Source organism: Monodelphis domestica, chromosome 2 (assembly GCF_027887165.1).
Source record: "Monodelphis domestica isolate mMonDom1 chromosome 2, mMonDom1.pri, whole genome shotgun sequence".
Taxonomy (NCBI): domain Eukaryota; kingdom Metazoa; phylum Chordata; class Mammalia; order Didelphimorphia; family Didelphidae; genus Monodelphis; species Monodelphis domestica.
This window is the reverse complement of record NC_077228.1, coordinates 72,540,267-72,561,433: the sequence shown is the minus strand read 5'-3', so window position 1 is coordinate 72,561,433 and position 21,167 is coordinate 72,540,267. Positions and strand designations below refer to the sequence as shown.

Genomic DNA, 21,167 nt, shown 5'->3' with positions numbered 1-21,167 from the left:
TAAAATTAGTTGGATGTTCACGTTGTTTCTTATTATATAACAATATAGATTTATACATTTATTTATAAGTAAAATGAATTGGAATAATTTAGTTTTTAAATTTAAATACTTTAAGTTTTAAATTGAAATACACATTTAAATGATATATAAATTTATAAATTATAACAACATCTATATATGTCTATGATGTACATATACACATCCATATGTATACATATGTGTGTGTGCATGACTGATGTATATATGGGTGTGTGAATACAGTTCATAAGTCATAGGAATCAGAGTTAAGGATCACTCAAAATTCAATAGAGACTCATGTTCCATAAGATTAAGTTGCAACAAAGGTATATTGTTCTTATTATCTTCTTTCTTTTTTAATACCATCAATATACTAATTGAAATCAGTTAAACTTGGTTGGTTTTTAAATTTATTCATCTCTATATATTTATCTACTTTGCTAATTCATTTATTTTTTTAGAGATATAAAATGACACATTTCAGCTACTCAGAGTAGGAACAGGTCACCCTTATTTCTGACCAACTATTGTTATAGAATTTAATACCTAAGAACCTTTTTTTCTTTATCCATAAAATGGAAAGCACACACTAATACATGCATCAATTCACAAGATCAAATGAGTTAGTAATCAATAAGTGTAGATGACATCTTTTTCTTTTTTTTCCTATGACTTTCTGCCTGCCTCTTCCCACAGAGAGGAACTGATGACCTCATCCTCCTTTGACAGCCTGGAAGTTCTCTTGGATTCATTTGGACCTGTTAGGGACTGCACCAAGGATAACGGGGGCTGTAGCAAGAATTTTCGTTGCATCTCAGATCGCAAATTGGATTCCACTGGTTGTGTGGTACGTCAGTTCCCTTTAGTCATTTTGCATTTTGTTGTTGTTGTTTAATGAAAAGGAAGTCTGAGAGCAGGTGAGAGGAGAGCCAACAAAACCTAAAAATGCCTTATGGAAGACTTGGGGAGGAGAGAAGGAAGAAGGGGTCTGACAGGATAAGAAACAAAGTGAATATTCAACTAGTAGTACACTGTGAATTAAAAAAAAAAAGGATTGAAACATGAACTGTTCTTTCTGGTTGGGACCATCAGCTAGTCCTCATAGGAGTCCCTTTAGAAATAGAATGTTGATGCCAAGAAGAGGCTCACTTTTTAATTTGTACTCCATTACCAATTATAGTGAACAATATATAGTATGGTTGTTTGTCGATTGGCAGGATCCCAAGAGCTGCAGAATGACACAAACCCATCTGTTACCTTTCTGGTCATAAGTTAATTAATTAGGAAGTATTTACTGAGTTATATCATATTATGCTCCAATGCTAGGTTTTTTGGGAGAAAATAATTTTAGTATGGGTTTGTGGTCCTCCAAGATCTTACAATCCATTTGGGGGAAAAAAGACTTATACCCAAGGGACTCAATACAAGAATATAGGATCATAGACTAGAGTTGAAGGGACCATAGAGGCCAGCTAATTGTTATTTTATAGGTAAAGAAATTGAGGCCAAGCAAGACTAAGCAACTTGTCCAAGGCCACATAACTGGTCAGTGAAAGAGCTAAGAGTGTGACCCAGGTCCTATGACAATAAATGGAGTGATCTTTTCACCATACCCCTCCTTGACTTAGCCTCCTTTTCTATTTGTTTCTAGGTGTACATTTCTTTGCACTTAGTAAATGCTTTAAAAATGCTTTTCTTTGATTAATTAATTCACTCTTTCATACAATTGCTTAACTCTGTGGCATAGGCTATCAGTATATGGGAAGTTCAAGGGAGGGAGAGTTCAAAATGGACTAGAGTAGCAGCATACCTAGAGTCATTTTAACATGATCTCCCCATTTCTCAAGAGAGACACCCAAGGGATGAACTCCTCTGGAACAGGCAAAGGATAATAGCCTCCATCAGGACCCATGTCTTTAACACCCACATGATTTTAACTTCTGTTCTTCTATAGGTAACCACTCACCTACCTAATCATTCCTTTGGGGTACCTTTGGCAATTCCACAAGAATCTGAAACTACCAACCTGAGAAGTTGGTTAAGCAAGAGAGAAAATTAGAATTTTTCCAAATCATCCAGAGGAGGGAGGTTGTATTAACTAGGGAAGAAAAAAGGGGGTGGAGCTATCTCAACGAATTCTCATTGGCAGGCATATCTATATGGCATAATCCTCCACGTCTGGAGGTAGAGTGGGCTGGAGAAGGAATAGAGAAGGTAAAGGAATAAAGAATGGAAGTAGGGAGAAGGAAGGATTCAATCAGCAAGTATTTTAAGTATTTTAAGCACCTACTTTGTGCCAAACTTTGTGCTGGGTGCCAGGCATCTATGTATGAAGAATTATGGAAAGGTAAATGAAAAGGAGCAAAGACTGAGTAAATACTATTCATCCTGAAAAATACATCTTGGTTTCACCATTTGCTAGCTTAATGACCTTCAGTTCTTTCATCCTCAATGTCTTCATCTGTAAAATGAGAGGGTTGGGCAAGATGACTTTGATGATCCCTTTCATGTCTAGAAGTAGAGCATGGTGGTTTCCCCTTTTTTCTCTTCTCACCTTCTTCACCCTCATATTGCTTGCTAGAAAACTGTTCCTCATCTTTAGCTGCAAGCTAGGCTCCTCCTAAGACCTTGGGTCTCACAAGCTCTTCCCTTGGCTCACTGAGGGAGTAGCTTTCTGTAGAAAATGTATATGTACCTGTATATGAAGAAGAGGAATGGTTCTTGAAGCCCCAAGATCTTATTTTTTCTGCTGAAGAGATTGTGGCTGTCAGTAGCATGAGTCCTTTGAGAAGGTAGGAAAAGGGAAAAAAGGGCAAGAATGTGAGGGGTAGAGAAAGAGAGACTAACAGAGACAGAAAAAAGGGAGAGAGGAAAAGAAGGAAGGAAAGACAAAAGGAAGGAAAGAAAAAGGAAGGAGGGAAGGGGAAAAGGAGTGAGAGAGAAAGAAGTTGGGGTAGAGGGAGATAGAAGGATAGGGAAAGAAAAAAGAAGAGAAAAGAGAGGAGGAAGGGTTGGAAAGGAGAAAGAAGGACAGAGGGGAAAAGGGAAGGAGGGAGAGAGAAAGGGGGGAGGGAAAGAAAAGGTGAAAGATGGAGAAAAAGAGAGAAATAGAAATGAGAGAGATTGAGAGAGAGAGAGAGAGACAGAAAGACAAAGATGGGATGGGGAGAGGAGATGCTATCAATTCTATCAAAGGGATAAGAAAGTAGCACAGATAATAGAAAGATAGAAAAGACTTCTGTTATCTTTTAGGTTCTGGGGTTAGGAGCTGATTTCTTATAGCCCACCCTTTTTGCTCTTCCCAGTCTCATTTTCAAAGTCTCAAGTAATGAGGATCCCTATAAGGTCCTTCAGGGGACAATTTCACTGTCTAACAGAGCTCAAGGTTGGGACATTTTTCTTGCTTTTCAGACTGCATTTATTTTTCATCTAAATTTCAAACTCTCTTTGCAAGTTGGAGCATAGCAAACATGTATGTGCATTTCTGTATGCATGCACCCTTCCATCACACACAAACACATTTCAAAGACATGTTTACTTTGTGATTCTCTTCCCCTACACCTCTGCCCTTTCCCTTTATCCTTCTTGATGGTTTACCTATCAAACACCCCTGCTCTATTATCCTGGCATTTTGCCTGGCCTTGATACAAGCTGATGGATTTTTCTCTTTTAACACCATGCTCTGGGACACTGGGACTGATGTGAATTGCTGAGATGCATATGCATTTGCAATCAGACCATTGTCTTTTAGAATCTGTCCCTCAGAAGAAAGTCAACCCATAACAGGAGAAGTTCTGTACTCTCCTAATACTTGGAAATCATCAGTCTTGTGGTCCCTTGGTAAGAAGAATGAGCAGTTGGGCCAGTTGACAGACATACTGACTCATTTTTGTAGATCAGTAAATAGGAATCAGGAAATACAGAAGCCAAGTAGAGAGGAGAAATCCAAAGGATCATCTAAACCAGTGGTTCTCAACCTTTCTAATGCCGTGACCCCACAATATAGCTCCTCATGTTGCAGTGACCCCAAAACAAAAAATTATTTTGGTAGCTACTTCAAAACTGTAATTTTGCTACAGTTATGATTCAGAATGTAAATACCTGATATGCATTATGTATTCTCATTGCTACAAATCAAACATAATTTAAACATAGTGATTAATCACAAAAACAATATTTAATTACATGTTGAGAAATAGTAATCCAGCAAGAGGCAGCCTGAGCACTGGGGTGGGAGGTATGTCCTGCCTGGGGAGGGGGTCCACAGATGCTGCCTTCTTCTTCCTGTCATCTCCCTCCAGCTTGAGCTTAGGCTTCACTTTGCTGGGGTTACTCGACTCCATTATCCTCTCTAGGAGTTATCTGCTCCAGGACTCGATCTTAACCCCCCCGGAGCTAGAGCCGGGGTGCTGTCTCTGGGTCTCTGTTTGAGTCCAGTCTCCAGGCAGCAGGGTAAATCCATCACACCTCATAGGGGGAGGGCTGCTGATAGGTAACTAATATTAGTACAATGTGCAGGCAGCAGGGTCCCCGTTCTTTCCAAGATCTTGCTGTAAAGTAGCGTGATTTCTCAGCGGCTAAAGCCATGGGAAATATGTATTTTCTGATGGCTTAAGGCGACCCCTGTGTTTTGGTCGTTTGACCCCCACCGGGTTGCGACCCACAGGTTGAGAACCGCTGATCTAACCGAACCTGAAGCATATATCCCTTCTATAAAGTACCAAAGAAATAATCAGCCAGACTTGCCTGAAAGACTTGATCTGAGGAAGGGATAGAGCAGGGTAGAGAACTAGCTGAGTCCTTACCCATGCATCTATTTGTACCATTGTGAAAGACAGACGCATGCCCAGATAGACATCTGTCTGTGATACTTGAGGGGCAGTTCTACCTAGAGTTCTTCATACATTAGACAACTCATGGATTAAACAAAGAGTTAAACCAAATGCATTATGAGGCATTCAGTGAGGGGTAGGGCAGAGGCAAAGCTAGACACAGGCATAAGGCATGAAGAAATCATATTATCGAATACTCTTCACTTTATCAATGAGGAAACTGAAGCCCAGAGAGGTTAAGTGATTTGTCCTAGGACATGTATCTAGTAAGTAGCATAACTAGGATTCAAACCAAGATTCTCTTTTTCTCAGTCCAGTAATCTTTTCACTACAGTCCGATGTGGTAGGGGGCAATCATTTATTAATAGAATATACTATGCAAGGAGTTCTGCTAAATGCTTTACAAATAGATCTAATTTCATTGTCAAAATGACAATATCAAAATTATAATCCCCATTTTAAATTGAGGAAACTGAGGAAAATAGAAATAAGTGTCTAAGGTCAGATTTGAACCAAAATCTTCCTGACTTCAGGTTCAGAGTTCCATGCCACCTAGGGGGATAAGTTTTCTAATCCCACTTCAGAGAGAGACAGACAGACAGACAGACAGACAGACAGACAGACAGAGACAGAGACAGACATACAGAGACAAAGAGAGACAGAGGGAGGGAGATAGGGAGGAGGAAGGGGAAGGGAGAGGGAGGGCAAATTATCTTTTTCAAGTCACTTCTCTGAGGTTCAGTTTCCTTATCTGAAAATGGGGGAGCTAGAGTCACAAGCTTGAAGGTCCCTTCCATGTTTAAATCTATCATCCTATCAATGATCCATTTCCTGTATATGCCTCCACATATATAACTTTCTTTTAAGTGAGGGTCAATCTCTGAATAAGAAGACAAGAAGAAAGGAAGCCTAATCTATCTATAGTTGCATAGACTACTAGACACGTATGTCCCCCACCAACTATTTGTAGCTACAGTTGGGATGAGTTTTTCTTCTTGCCCCAAATTATGAGCATTAGTACTGCTGCTGATCTTCCCTTAAAGGTAAGACCCATGTAGATGTCAGTACCTCAGGAAAGTAATATTTTATTGGTTATTAAGAGAGAAAATGACCCCTAGAAAACTCTGGCCAAGTAGTTTTTCCTAGAAGAGCTCTGGGCAAACATTCCTGTTTTGTCCCCATTGTCAGTTCAGCCTTCATCCTTATTTCTAAGAAGGCAAGACACATTTTTTTGGCTCTGCATGGACTCCCACAGGGTTAATTGCTATCCAGTTAATTGCCCTGTTGTTTATATATTCTCTGGAGGATGAAAACAAATACCCATGAAAGGCAAAGACCTGTGCAAAGCATAATTGCCCTGCCCTCCAAATCAAACCTCACACAGACAGCTGGAAGCTTCTTTGGCAGAGCACTTAGATGGGCTGAGTACTGGGATGGGCTGAACACTGGGGGAGATAAACAAGAGAGTGGACTGTGACTTGCTTGCTTCTACCTAGATATAATCACAAAAACAAAGAATCGGGGAAAGGACCTCAGAGTTAGAACATCTAGTCCAAACTATACCAGAACAATAAAACAATCTCTCTTACAAGTGGCCACTCAACCTTCCATTAGTTGCCAAGGGAAAGACCTATTTTATTTAATATGAAAATGGTTGAACTATAACTGTCCTTCCTATTCAGAGACAATATCAATGATGGATCCATCGTCTTTAAGATGTTGCCTAAGATATTTTTTGTTTTGCCCATGGGACCATGTTTGCTTCTTCACACATATTCTCACCAAATCCCTACAATGATCCAGGGCGAATATTTTGTAAATGTTTGTCTGATGTTAAGACTATAGTCTGTGATCAAGGAAGAATTGACCTATGCAGAGACATAAGTCTTCACTACCTCTATAATCCTGGACACATTACAGAATCAAAACTTCAGCGTTTTCATCTATAAAATGGACATGATGGTGTATGCATTAGTTCCAAGATGACTCTGAGTATCAAATAAGATGATGTATGTAGAATTTCTTTGTAACCATAAAGGACTACATAAAAGAAAATGATCATTACTAGATATTTCAATTACTCACTGACTCTCCTCGCCTAACCATTCTTCTCTCTCATATTTACTCCCTCAATCCATTTGCCCCCACTAAATTAGTTTTCCTCAGAGATACAACATTACCCTATTCTCAAAGACAGTAGACACTGAAGTAGGTACGTCACAGTTCCATTAGGATTACGGATTTTGAGTGAGAGAGGACTTGATGTTGGATGGAAACTGAAGCCTAGAGGAAAGGTAAGGGATTTTTTCAAGGCCATACCAGTAGTAAGGGACAGAGCCAGGATTTGAAACTGAGTCCCCTAACTCCACATTCAGTGTTTGTCCTCCAATGTACCAATCTGCATGCCACTGCAGATAACCCCTATGTTAGTTTACTCCAGGACTATTCTTGTAGAAAAATAAGCAGAGAATTATATTGCATAGTTTGGAGGTTTGTGGGAAATTGCAGGGCAGGGAACTTGAGTGAGATTTTATTTAAATTTAGCTCTACAAATTGTTTCTTTAGGGAGTATATGAGGGGTGGGGAGGGGAAATGAAATTCTGAGATTGAGACTTTTATGGCAGTTTTATCATAAAGTTGTAGAGAACAGGATTTGTGAAAGTATGAAGGCTTCTTCTGCCCTGCTAAAAGAGACCTGTTTCCTCACCCAGTAGGGTTGCAGGGTGCTCTTTTGGGTGAATCACTATTCATTTTGTGCCCAGACAAGATGAGGTAATGAAAGCCAAGTGAAGCATCCCACTTTATTCCCAAGGGCACTGGCTTTGCTACCTTCTCTTTCCCCTTCACCTGTCACCAGAGCACCCATCTCTCAGTCTGGGATAGACAGGAACAGAGATTGGTGCACCCTAGATGTGACAAGAGCCATTTAGGTTTTTAGGTAATTAGCCATCAGAACACCACTAGCAAGAAAAGGGAATATGGGAGGTGGGGGGTACAGGAAGAGGAGGGGGTGATGAGAGTTGAATGGGGAAAACCAGTTTAATCTCATTAACACAAATATGCATTAGATGAGAATTAAGCCAAGAAGCCATGAGCAGCCCATGAAAGACAATTAACCTTGTGTGTTTTAGGGGTCACTAAAATAGAATGCTCATTTATCAGCTATGTTTGATGCAAGGCATAAGGGAAGGTGGTGATTGTTACTCAATCACATCAGCAGGTACAAAGATTCTCCCCTCACCAACCAAAATATATCTTTTCTAAGATTTCTGGCATTAGAGGTCATGGATTATGTGAAGTAGGACTGGAGAAGACCCACTGCCCCAGTCTGAAACAGTCTATTCATTTTCCATACAGCCACAAAAATGGATGGGGCCATCACACACCCAAAGAACAGCTCTTAAAACCCTTGTGAATCAGGGTAAACCAGACAACAATTCCCCCAGACCTAGTGGCAATATTTCTCCTAAGCTCTTCCACAATGACTTAAGGTCCTTGGTGGAAAGAGGGAAGTTTTATGAGAATTGAGGCTTCTTTCTAGAAAGAAATATAGAGTGAGCCCTGAGGGAGAAGCTACAGTAAGACTTCTTTAGCTAAAATAAAATGAGATGCATATTTCAATGAAACCTTGATTCATAGGACCATAGATCTAGCACTGAAAATATCCTTAGAAGTTGTCTAGTGCAGTATGTCTCCCTTACAAATGAGGAAACTGAGGACTAGAAAAGTTAGGAGACTTACCCAATATTACCCAGGCATTAAAGTGGAAGAGAACTACCTAACTAAACCTGACATGTTTCCTGTTTTACCACACTATCTGGTTGGAATGCATAGGGAATAGGATGCTCTCATTAATGGAACTTTCTAGCCATACAATATTAGAGTTTCAAGTGACCTTAAGCAATTTATTTACACTAAATTCCTCATTTTACAGATGAGGAAACTGAGGCAGAAATGAAGTGACATTTAAGATCACAGAACAACCTTGTGACAGGTCTTGGGCTTGAGTTAAATTCTCTCTACATCTATTAAATCATATTTTGCACTCTAACATAATTAGTTTTAAATACTAAAATTTTAAAAATTAAAAAATTTAAAATTTTAAAAAAATATATATTTTTGCTTCAACCCTGATGATAGTAATCTTTCTGAGATATAACTAGATACTCTCTTTCCTTAGTGAATATAAAATAGTAAAGATCATTCAACCCTTCTTTGATTCCAGTACTTCAGGTTCACCATTCAGAAGCTTTGTATCCATTGTAGGCTCCAAATCAACATGGAGATGGGAGGCATGACTAGAGGAAGCTTCTTTTGTTATTTGCTTCTTTTTCCTGTAGTATATTAAGCTAGTATTGTATAAAGACTTCTCCTCTTAGGTCAAAACTTCCACTGAAAGCTTATAGTACTCCTATTTATTAATCTAACTATTCCTAATAGAAAATGGCAGATGATGAAACATCTAGATTAGATGTTGAGGAAGAATGAACCAAACGAAGCCAGGTTCTGTTCCTTGAAAGTATCTGAGCCTGTTCAGTTTTCATCTGGTGATATTCTTATTAAGAACCATGTTGATAAGATGCTTGTGGAAGGTGGGGAGGTGGAAATGAAAACTGAAAGATGGGAACCCAACTAAGTTGGAAAGATAGGAACTCCCAACTGCTGGTTGAAATGGTTACTTTCCACCAGTATTGCATGGGAGTATTTCATCATCAGCAAAAATTCTCAGAGTATTAGATAAGTGAAAGGAAAGAGTTTTAATAAGATCAGTTAAGGTAAACCCTTCAGGAAATTCAGAAAATGTCCTCCAATAGTTACCACTGAATGCGGCTTTGCCCAGGTCTGTTCCAAGACCCTCTCTTCAAGCCTTGGTAGCTGCACAATGGTAAAGCCAAATTTCCTTCTGGTAGCACATCTGGCCAAACAGCTGAATAGCCAAGAAAGTGGATGGGTTTGGAACAAAGGAAACATGGGATGGAACCCTCAGCTGCCTCATTTGCTTGTTTACCATCATCTGAAACATCTGGGTATGCACAGCAAGAAGCAGCCTCATGAAACCTCCTGAAGGGCCGTCACCTTCCAATACTCCAGCTGGCGCAGTGGGGAAGAAGGGGATGGACCAGGCTGGGAGCCTAGTAAACCCACAGGGGTGCCATTTGTTTGGGAAATTGCAGAGTTAGTGTCAGCAAACAGCATGCATCCCATTGAGATCTTCGATCAGGTTGATGGGAGGGAAGAAAGGCATGTTTTAACAGGTACACCTGCTGTAGCTTCAGGCTGCTGGGCTGGTACATTTGGCTCCAAAGTAACAGAGTAAGCTGATTATGTGGAGATGAGTGGAGATTTTGTCCTCTTACTAGGACATTTTTTAAAAAAAATGTATTCGTTATAAGAGAAACGTGGGAAAGCAACTAGGACGATGAGTATGACATGCTACTAGGATTGTTTATCTTTGTCCCTTCCATTCAAGGAACTGGAATCCACTCTCCAGCTCTCTCATATAATCCAGCATTAATGACTTAAATCTATACTTTCCAAATTCCATTCCTCAAAACCCTGGTACGCCTCAAGATGTGGATAGGGGTTCCATGAGCAAAATGTCAATGACAATGCTATTTTCCCCTCTAAAACATTAAATACAAAATTATGTCTAGATCAAAGTACTACTTCTGGGAGTGTTAAAAAAGGCTTAATTTCCTCTATTTTGCTCCAAATATCTCCCAATCTTCTTGTTCCTAGGGGTATTTCCAAACACTTAAACATCTTTAAATTAGTATTTATACACTCCATCCATATAATTCAGTCCCCCAAAGTGACTATTCAGTGACTAAGTTAGTTTAGGAAACATCAATGAACATTTATATAGGGCTTTTCAGATACTAGGTACTTTTTAAAGGGATGAAACCTCAGAGCAATCTTTTAAGGTGAGCAGGGCAAGATTTTCCCAATATTACAGATATTTTAAAAGAGCTCAGAAAGTCTATTGATTATCCAAGGATCACAGAGCTAATGAGTGGTAAAGTCAGACCCAAGTCATCCATCTCTAAATCCTCTGTTCTTTGCATTCTATGAGAATGCCTCATCCATTTTTAGGACATTAACTGAGGCCATTCTTTATGTCCTTATGACCCAGGAAGTATTTACCTCACCTTAGAAAGAAGTCATCATAACAGGGCTGAAAGCCCTATTGCATTACCTCCTGGCACACTTCTCCCTTGGCATTGAAGGGTCATTCTCGTGGATAATGGCACATGTGTAAATGTGGGGTTTAGCAAATGGTGGAATCCAGATCTGCCAACTTTGCAAAGTAGCCAAATGGCCTATGCAAGGTCACCTGAAAAGTCAACTATTTCCAGAAGTCTTGAGCTGTCCTCACTTGCCCCTGTATACTCACTCTAACTTTCCACTAAGCGTTGACAAAATACTTTGGACGTGAAAAGAGTCCGATGAGTGCTTGGCCTAAACAGTGGCACTCCAGTCTCTTAGCCCTAAGGAAGCCCTGCTAATGCATTTTAATTCTGGCCCATCACACACACTGTTCTGCTAGCTCCAGGCTCAACCAGCATGCCTCACACATACTGTTTTGCTATAATGTTCCCTTCCCTCACAATCCCTCCCATCTAGCTAAAGAAGAATTCAGTTTTAATGCAAATATGTGTGATCTGGTGCCTACAGAGAAGAAACAGTATGGCATAGAAGGTCACAAGCTTTTAAAGGGAGCCCAGTCCAGTAGGAAGTTCATGAATGAATTTCCATTGCTAATGATTTCATGCCCTGGCATTAAAAATAGTTGCCTGTGGTTAAACTGTGGTCCCTAGAGTGTTCAGATCACTGTTTCATCTGGGTTGTGTGGATGCTTTCTGATTGTGCCAGTGCCCATCAGGACTCAGCCCCATGAAGGATGGCACCGGCTGCTATGACCGCCATATTGGAGTTGACTGCTCTGATGGATTCAACGGGGGCTGTGAGCAGCTATGTCTCCAGCAGATGGCACCTTTCCCAGAGGATCCTTTGCTATATAACATCCTTATGTTCTGTGGGTAAGTATACTCAGAGAGTCTTCATACTTTAATTCAATTGAACATTTACTAAATACCTAATTTGTTCAAACACTAAGATAGGGACTCAGGGTCTAATGATGAAATAAAGCAGTTTCTGATCATCAAGAGTTTGTAATAGAGTAGCTTACTCTTGGGAGTGACAGAGAAGTAGAGGTGAGGCATTGTTCTGTCATGGAAGGAAGCACTGGATTTGGGGTCCATTCTACTTTCAGCCTATAGGAGAAAAAACATGAAGAAAAGAGAGGGCTTGAGTTGAATAAGAAGAAAAACATGAATGTTATTTAAAGGGGTTAGATTACTGACATAAGTCAAAGATTGAATGTAAGGAAGAGAAATTTGGCAATTTTGGGGAGATATTAAGAAACATTTGAAGAAGAACAATTTCTAGGTCCAGCTCTTCTTAACAGACAATGCTTTGGAGTTGAAGGAAGAGCATGATCAAAAACAAATAATGTATAAAAGAATTAAGGGGGTTTGTAAAGGATCAGGGAGGATTGTAGAGTCTGAAATGGTAAATATAAGAAGGAAAAGGAGAAAGTATTTTATAAGACAGGGCAGCAGTAAATAAGAAACAGCAAGTGAACAATTAAGGGACAAAACAGATTTAATAAAGTGGATCTATGGGTAGAGTAAAACTGATAGGAAACTGATGTGAGACTGATGTGGATATGAATGTGGTGTTAGAATTGAGGAAAAGGTTAAGTAGGGTTGTATAGTTACTAAGATGCAATAATAGAGTATAAAATCATTCATCATAAGTTTAGGGTTGAAATATGAATTTGAGTTAAAATTCTGCCTTGGACCCAAGGAGCTATGTAACTCTAGACAAGTAATTTAACCTCTCTAATCCCTCAGTTTCCTCATTTGTGAAATGGGGATGATAAGGCATCTACCTCCCATGGCCATTATGCAGATAAAATGAGATAATATTTGTAAGGTACTTTGAAAATCTTAAAGAGCTACACATATGCTTATTATTTTTATTTTTCAAAGGCTGGTAATATCAAGTTATGAAGAATAGGGGAGTATTTTTAGTTTTGCCATAGTTAAGTGAATGTTATCTGTGTTCCAAGTGTAGGCTGATCACCTTACTATTATGTAGAAATATTCAAAGAATGATGTGCCATACCTCAGGTTCTGAGAAGCATTGAAGGAAGGCTTCAATGGGGAAGAAAATAAAGGGAATCCAAAGAGAGTACCCTTAATAGAATATTGGAGAATGGAAAATATACACAAAGGAATATAGGGGAAAAAAGAGAACAGCTCTATAAAAAAGAACCTGAAAAACAGATTTGAAGGTCTTTCTTTAGAGCCCACTGAAGTGTCTGGGAAAGAAAGGACATGAGTGTTTACAGTGCTTGGATGAACTGGGAATCCTCAACTAGAATAATTCCAGTAATTATAGGGATACTGCACCTAGCTATGTGCCCTGCTGCAATGTCCTGGAGGACGATGTTCCTTCCACAGTCACTGCTCTGAGACTTACTGATGGACCCAATGGACCTATGGGCCTTACTATCTACCTGTTTCTTTATGGCACCTTTAGGGCTTTGGGGTCTTTGCATTTGCCCTAGAACTGATCTCTCTTAATAGGGTGTTAGTTTCTGGAGAACAAAGAACATCTAACTTTTTTGTCTATATCCCCATCATTTAACCCAGTGCTTGGCACATAGTATATTCTTAATGAATGTATTTACTTTTTCACTCATTCATTTATTGATTCCCTTTATGTCTTATAAAAATAATAAATGTCAAGTTATAAAAATAAAAGATTTATTGAAATATATGAGGATAATAAAGGATTTCTAATTCTCAGGGATTCTAAATCCACTCAAATAAACTCCCTGGCTCTGCAATGAATGGCTTCTCCTATGTTTCACAGGCTACACTAATCCTCCCTGATCTGATTAACCCAACTTTATACTAGCTAAATAAAACTACCACTATTATCCTTTTAATCCTTAACTTTGACTTCAAATGATAAAATAGCAAAGGCTAGCTGGTTGAATCTCAACAAGAATCCAGTTAGGACTCTAAGCCTTAACAGACTCAGAGTCCAAACCAAAGACAAGGTTTTTCTTTGATCTCAAAGTTAAATCATGACAATAGACAGTCAATAGTGTTTCCCAAGTTGGGAAATAACACTAAGCTCCTTCAGGTCTTTCCCTTAGATAGAGAAAGAGACAAAAATGATACCTCCTCCAGTTCTGAGAGATAGTGTGTCTCTGCCAACTGCCAGAGACCAACTCCCAACTGCCAGAGAGAGTAATTGACACAGAAAAACAGTTCTTTCTCAAGCCAGCACTCTACTTTTTATTTCTAAACTAATAAAACAATACTTATTTTCTAATATCATCCTTACAGTCTTCAGAATTTCATTCTTGAGCATCTCCTCTAGGCTTACTTCTTCTATAGTATTTTAGTTCATAGACCCAGCCTTTTTATCCTCTGAAATCTTTATAATTTGACTTCCTAAAATTTAGGGGATATATTAAAACTACATGAAGATTTCCTCTTCTTCTCTATTACAAACTTTAGGAATAAATAGTTACGTTTCCCTCAGGGTTCCCATTATTTCCTCCCCAACCACCAGCTCCTCTCTGTTAGTGAGAATCAATTCCAGAATAGAATTTTCCCCTTTTTATCTTTCCCCTTTCTCCTCATTTATCTGTTCAGGAGGAGAGATATGAACACTCTACATAGGTGCAGCTGTTTATCCTATAAAGAATGATATAGTACATACCAAGAAGTTGTCAGGTGTGAAAATAGACAATGAAGGGAAGAGGAGGCAGGAACGAGTAGTAGAAATCAGTAATTTCCAGCTTGGGAGGAGGTATGGAGGGAGTTATTTTTCTACCTGATATCAACAATAGAGAGCTCTGTTGCTTTCTCAGGGTATGTATCCAAATAGAGACCCTCACAAGACTTGCCAAAATGGATAATGACCTACTTTTCATGATTTCACATGGACACAATTGACAATGCTAAAAGAAATCTAAAAATTGTTGTCAGTAATTAAGAAGTCTGGGGCAAGAAATTGAAACCATAGAGACAGGTTGTTTTTTTCTCATTGTTCCCCCCCAAAGGAGAAGAATACCAAAGAGAAAAAAATATTTAAGTAATGCACAGTTAGCTAAGAAGATGGTATCAGAGAATGAGATTTCAAGTTTTGAACCATCGTTTTAAAAAAAGGTATAACAAATCCCTGTCTGGAGATGAAATACATCTAACAATGGTAGATGAGAATGTACCTGAGTGTCATGCAAATCTACAGTAAATTTTTTAAAAAATGATGGAAGAGGGAGAAGAGTGCCTAGATAGATCTCTATATCATTTACATATATCATCTATATATCTTTTTCTATGTCTATATCTTATCCAAGCTAGATAGGAAGGAGAATAACTACAAAGAAGAAAGAGTGGTTGATAAACCCAGCAGTTCACAGCAGAAGACATCCAAGAAAGGATTCAGTAGCAAAACCCAAGGCCTCAAATTCTATAAGTATATGCCCCAAATTTAAGCCAAAAACAAGATCTAGAGAAAGGAACAGATGGTATGATCATCAAATTTGCAGATAACAAAAAGTTGGGAAGGATAGCTAATGTGGCAGTTGATAGAGTCAGGATCCAAAAAGATTTAAACAAAATAGAATGTTGGGATCAGACTAATAAAATGAAATTTAGTAGGATTAAATAGAGTTTTATACTTGGTACAAAAGTCAACTTGTTAGTACCATGTGGGGAGAAATCAGGGTTAGACAGCAGTTGTCGTGAAAGAGATCTGATGGTTTTAATGGACCACATGCTACATATGTGTCAGCATTTCTATGTGATAGCCAAAAAATGCTAATAGGGTCTTGGGCTCCATTGAATGACATAGCTTCAATAATAGGGAAGTGATAGCTCCACTATACTCTGCCCTCCTCAAGATTCCATCTTGAGTATTGGGTTCATATCTATACATGAAGGTTTAAGAAGGATAATAATCATCTGAAGTGTCTAGAAGAAGGCAGCCAGGGTAATGAACAGTCCGGAATCCATCTTATGAGGATTGGGTGAAGAAATTGGGAATGGTTAGCCTAGAGAAAAGAAAATTCAATGAGAACATGATAGTTATGTTCAGGTATTTGAAAGATGTTTGTTTGGAGGAGGAATTTGACTTGTTTGTTCAGTCCCAGAAGACAGAACCAAGAGAAATTGGTAGAAGTTGAATAGAGATTAATTTTGGTTTGTGGTAAGGAACACAAAACATAACAAAATGGGGAAAAAAACTTGCTAATAATCAGAACTGTCTAAAAGTGGAATGAGTTGCCCTGAAGGGTAATGGGTTCTCCTCCTCTCTTTGAAAGTTTTCAAGCAGAACTTCACTTTGCTAATGTTCCTTCTAGTTTTTGATTAAGAAAAAAATTATTAAATGCCTACTCGGTACAAGTCATTCTCTTAAGTTCTGGAATTATAAAGATTAAAAATGAGGTGTGGGAGATATTCTCTGTTCTTAAGGATCTTCCAGACTAGTGTTGCATAGTATATTATAGTTTCCAAAGCATTTTGCTGATTTAAAAAAAATTTTGTGAAATAAAATGGTAAAATATCCGTATCCATTTAGCAAATGAAGAATACGGAGCTCTGAGACCTGGAGTTACATGTCCATAGTCACATGGCTAACAGACTTTGAGTCAGAACAAAAATTCTAAGACTTGTGTACATTTTGTTTACCACCCTCTTTAGATGTAATTGATATAGAAGCACCCTGGATCACATGCAAGTGAATCAGTTAGGTTATTAAGAGATACACCATCAGAATGAACTGAGATTAATCTTCTAGATGGTCTTTAGAAGCCTCAGCACTGAAATTTCTTCTAGTAGTATTCCACTTGGAAATCTTCTTTGTTCTTTGAAGGCAATGTAAATTTACTGAAGGGAAAAAACAAAGTTGAGAGCTGAGAATGATATTTTAGACTTGGAATGGATATTAATCCAATGTCCCCTTTTGGAGATGAAGAACCTGGTAATCCTCTGATTACAAATCCATTCTACTTTTCACAGTGCATGCCTCTCTCAGAACATCCCAGACTATAGAATCTTCACATAAGAGCTTTAAAAGACCTAAAAGATCCTCTAGCCCCTAAAACTTAGTTGAGAAATGATGAAACTGATATCCAGGGATTGATTCTTCAAGAACCTACTCATTATATAACGTCTTATCTATTCTACTAGAATCAGAATTGTCCAAATACAAGTAAGGGGGTCTCGTGCAGCAGGACTAAAAAGGTCAAAATTTTCCAATAAGTTCATGAAATTCTTGGAGCAAACCTTTCATAATAATCATGGATTTTACTTGACATTTTTCAAAGGGTTTTTTCAACTACATTATCTTAACTTTTGCCTTTTTGATAATCCCATGAAGGAGCCAAGTAGACAAGATAAGGAAAAGGAGTCTCAGAGAAGTTGTAAAATGACTTGCTCTAGACCAAATGGTTGGTAAAATCCAGATTTAGTATTACATTCCTAGGGTTCTGTCTTAGTCAAGTCTTGGCTCTTTAAAATAGGCTCCTGCTATAAATAGAAGGAATACCCCCTCTGCTGGTGATAAAGTGGTGGAGGTGGTAGTGGTGGTGATGGTGGTGGTGGTTGTTTGGGGGAATTAACAGAAGGCAATTTATATATTTTTTTGTTTTGTTTTTGTTTTTTTGCTTAGGACCAAGTCATTGCAGATATTCCATACTGGGGTTATAAGTTATGGAAAACAGGCATATATGTTAAAACAATGAGTTGGAGTCAAAGAGCAGAAAATGCCAATATAATAAAGCTTGAGTTTGGACTGAACTATAGTCTGTCTATGAGATTCGAAGAGGGAGCATCTGTCTAGAAAGATGCCTGAAACCAGACAGGGTAATATGTTATCACTCTTTGATAGAATAAATAAAAGGGTGTGATGAAACCAGTTCAAATTGGCTTGTGGGAGCCATTGTTAAAATTTCAGTGAGAGTATTAACACTCCAGAAATCAGCAATTCTTATAATCAAGGCTTGATTTATGGTTTTGTGGATTGTCTAGACTTAAGAAAGTGTTAATAATTTGGATAAAACAAAAGTATATACGCATACTTTTTAAAAAAAAATAGAGAATCTATTGTTAAACATTTAACAGCAAATCCCTGTATAGACAGCAACTTGTCAGAAAGCTCCCAATGCAAAGAGGTAATTACCTAAGCCACCTGGATGTTCAGGGTCTAAATGAGGTTAGGTTGAGACTCAAAGAAATTAGGTTTGATGGGCAGGAACCTCAAAGCATCATCATTCATCATCATTCAATGCATCATCTCAGTAACACAGCATGAGAATGGCAGGAATTGATAGCAATGTGCCAGGCTGAACAAGATTTGTGTAGGTTAAAGAAGTAAACTCACCTTTGTCTTAGAAATCTAAACCACTGAATTTTATTTGCATTCTGAACTTTACTTTTGTGAAACAATAATACCATTAATGCCTTATTTGCATATGACCCCTTATAGATACCCAGAGCTTTCACTTAACCTCATCTCCTGTTATCTTCTTACTAACTCTACAGGGTAGGTAGTATGTTATGGTTTCCCTTCTTGGTCAGAGAAGAAAACTAAGGCATAAAAAATTTAAGTGAATTACCAGAGATCACACAACTAGTACATACTTGATCTAGGATTCAAACCCAGGTCTTCTGACTCCAAGCCTAGCACTCATTCCACTATATTCCAGCTTTAAGTGAAATAGTGGTGACCAAATGAGATGATGGCTAAAATCAAGCATTTGACAGGGGATACATGTCAGAGAGTATCTTCAGATCTGGCTCATTCCCCTACATTAGCAGTAGAAATTGATGTTGTAATGAATAGCCTGGGGCATTTGCAAAATGCCAAAGTGCTTTCTGAATAAGAAAAAAGTTAAATGATGTTCAATCTAGTTTTAGTGTTATGAATATTTATTTTATTGGTTTTTGTTGAAATTTTATTAAAAATTAGAAATCCATGCATGAAAGATGACTTTGCCATAATGGTATGAATGACCTTAGAATGTAAGCTTCTCCAGGGCAGAGATTGTTTTGTTTTTGCATCCCAAATATTTGGCACATTTATGATACTAGTAGGTACTTAGTAAATAATTGATGATTGGTTAATAATTTCCAGTGGTCTTTCCAATGCTGAGATTCTGAGTTGGAATGGAATACTATATCCTATAATCATTCTGAACACATGAGCAATTATTCTGTGCATATATTATATGTGATGAAGGTTAACTTAACACATTTCATTGCTTTTGGTTTCACTCACACTTTCTTTAGATCTGACTAGTCTCTCATAAAATGTAGGATGGCTTTCAAATACTTTTAATATAATGATGAGACTTCAGTTTATCATCTTTTTTTTTTTTTAACATTTTATGGTGGGTGGTTTAGACACTTTAGGACACTTCCAACCATTGGAGATGATGTGACCCTTTCTACAAGATTGTTTTTTTACAGCAAACTTACAGCAAATATTTCCCCTTAGATAATTAATTAGAGCATACCTGTTCACATGTATTTGTTCATATAAGTATATACACATAGATCTTGAGATGAGAGAAAAGTAGTTATCACCCAAAGAGTAATTAGGGATATTTTTCACCCGACACAAAAAATAATGGGAAGATGTGTGACATGAAAGATAGTACTCCAACAGAAGAGACCTACATTTTCTCAGTGGGAGGGAGTAAGTGGAATTCAACTCTTAAACCCTCTGCCATTGAGATTGCCTGAAAACACTTTGTCAACATGGCTAGTGCAAACAAGTCAGTTAGTCAACTAGCATTTTTTGGGCACACAATATGGGACAGGCATAGTGCCAAGCACTGGGGATACAAAGGAAGGTTAATAAAAGAGACCCAGGTCCTTCCCTGTGCCCTCCAGGAGATCATACCTCGCAAGATTAGTAGTACACATGTAAAGGCAATGCTTCTCCATATATAATAGTTCTCTGGTCTGCTAGTTATGCTTCATAGGGTCATGCTTTTAGAGTTGCAATGGATCTTCAGTCATCTAATCTAACCTCTTGATTCAGAAGCTAGGGAAACTGAGACCCATGGATGTTAAAAAATTGTCCAGTCACCCGGGTGGTATGGGACAAAGCACAAACTAAGCCCAAGTTATCTGTTCCACATCGCCAACACTTTCTCACTACTCCATGGTGGTTCTTGTTATGATAATGATTAATCATCACTATACCTCTAATACCAACTGTAATATTTTAGGCTCTTAACCGGAGCTCAGCTTACTTTATTAGAAACATTAATGCTATTTCTGAGAGGTAATGCTTTTGAACTTCACAAAGGTATGTGATTTCTAAGCATCTTATATTTTCTGGCTAGCTGGCCCCAGCCACCTCTCCTGTATTTTCATAATCACAAAGAGGTAATTCATACTTCAGCTAACAAATGAATATCCTTTATAATCAACTAGAAACATGACAGTAATAAACAGATTTGCAAATAGTTTAATCCCTCTTTACAGGCATTAACCCTGGGATATATTTGGGGTAGCATGTACCCAATTAGGAAGAGAGCCAGTAGATAGTTCTGGATTAATTGTGAATGAGGACTTTGCAATATGTACACTAGCATATAGTTAGATCAGGAGGACTTCTTGAAGGTGAGAGTTCATTCAAACTGCTCTTGTGTTGGGGCAGAAAAGATAATAAAATTTTTCTATGACCCAGTTAATTGGATAGAAGCCAAATTAATACAATGAAATGATACTTTAAGCATTATATTAAATTAAATGATATCTGTTCTGCCTGGATTGCCTTCTATACCTATAACCTCTGCCTGCTTTTCTGGAAGTCTTTTGACTTATCTACTCCTACTACTACCACCACCATCACAACCACCACCACCACCACCACTACTCTCTCTCCTCCTTTTCTTCTTTTTCCTCTTCCTCCTCCTCCTCCTCCTCCTCCTCCTCCTCCTCCTCCTCCTCCTCCTCCTCATATTCCTACTACTAGCACAATAATAGTAGCATTTATATCATGCTTCAAGGTTTGCAAAGTGTTTCAGATCTTTTCTCACTGGATTCTCACAACAACCTGTGAAGTAGGTAATATTATCTCCATTTTACAGAGGAGAAAACTGAGACAAGTAGAGGTTAAGTGACTTGCCCAGGGTCACAAAATAATTTGAGGTAGAATATAAAGTCAAGTGTTTCTGACTCTAAGTCATGTATGCTACCCACCTAGTTGCCCCTT

At 38.2% G+C, this 21,167-nt stretch overlaps 1 protein-coding gene across 4 annotated transcripts in view; it reads left to right on the top strand.

Annotated features, from left to right (window-relative positions):
- Positions 1-21,167, top strand: part of ASTN1 (astrotactin 1) — a 505,111-nt gene that overhangs the window by 369,149 nt on the left and 114,795 nt on the right. For all 4 annotated transcript variants that reach the window (XM_007480837.3, XM_056815583.1, XM_001373628.5 and 1 more), the window contains exons 11-12: positions 715-865; positions 11,724-11,890. In XM_007480837.3, coding sequence (XP_007480899.1) covers positions 715-865; positions 11,724-11,890 — 318 coding nt within the window. The remainder of the gene's footprint in view (positions 1-714; positions 866-11,723; positions 11,891-21,167) is intronic.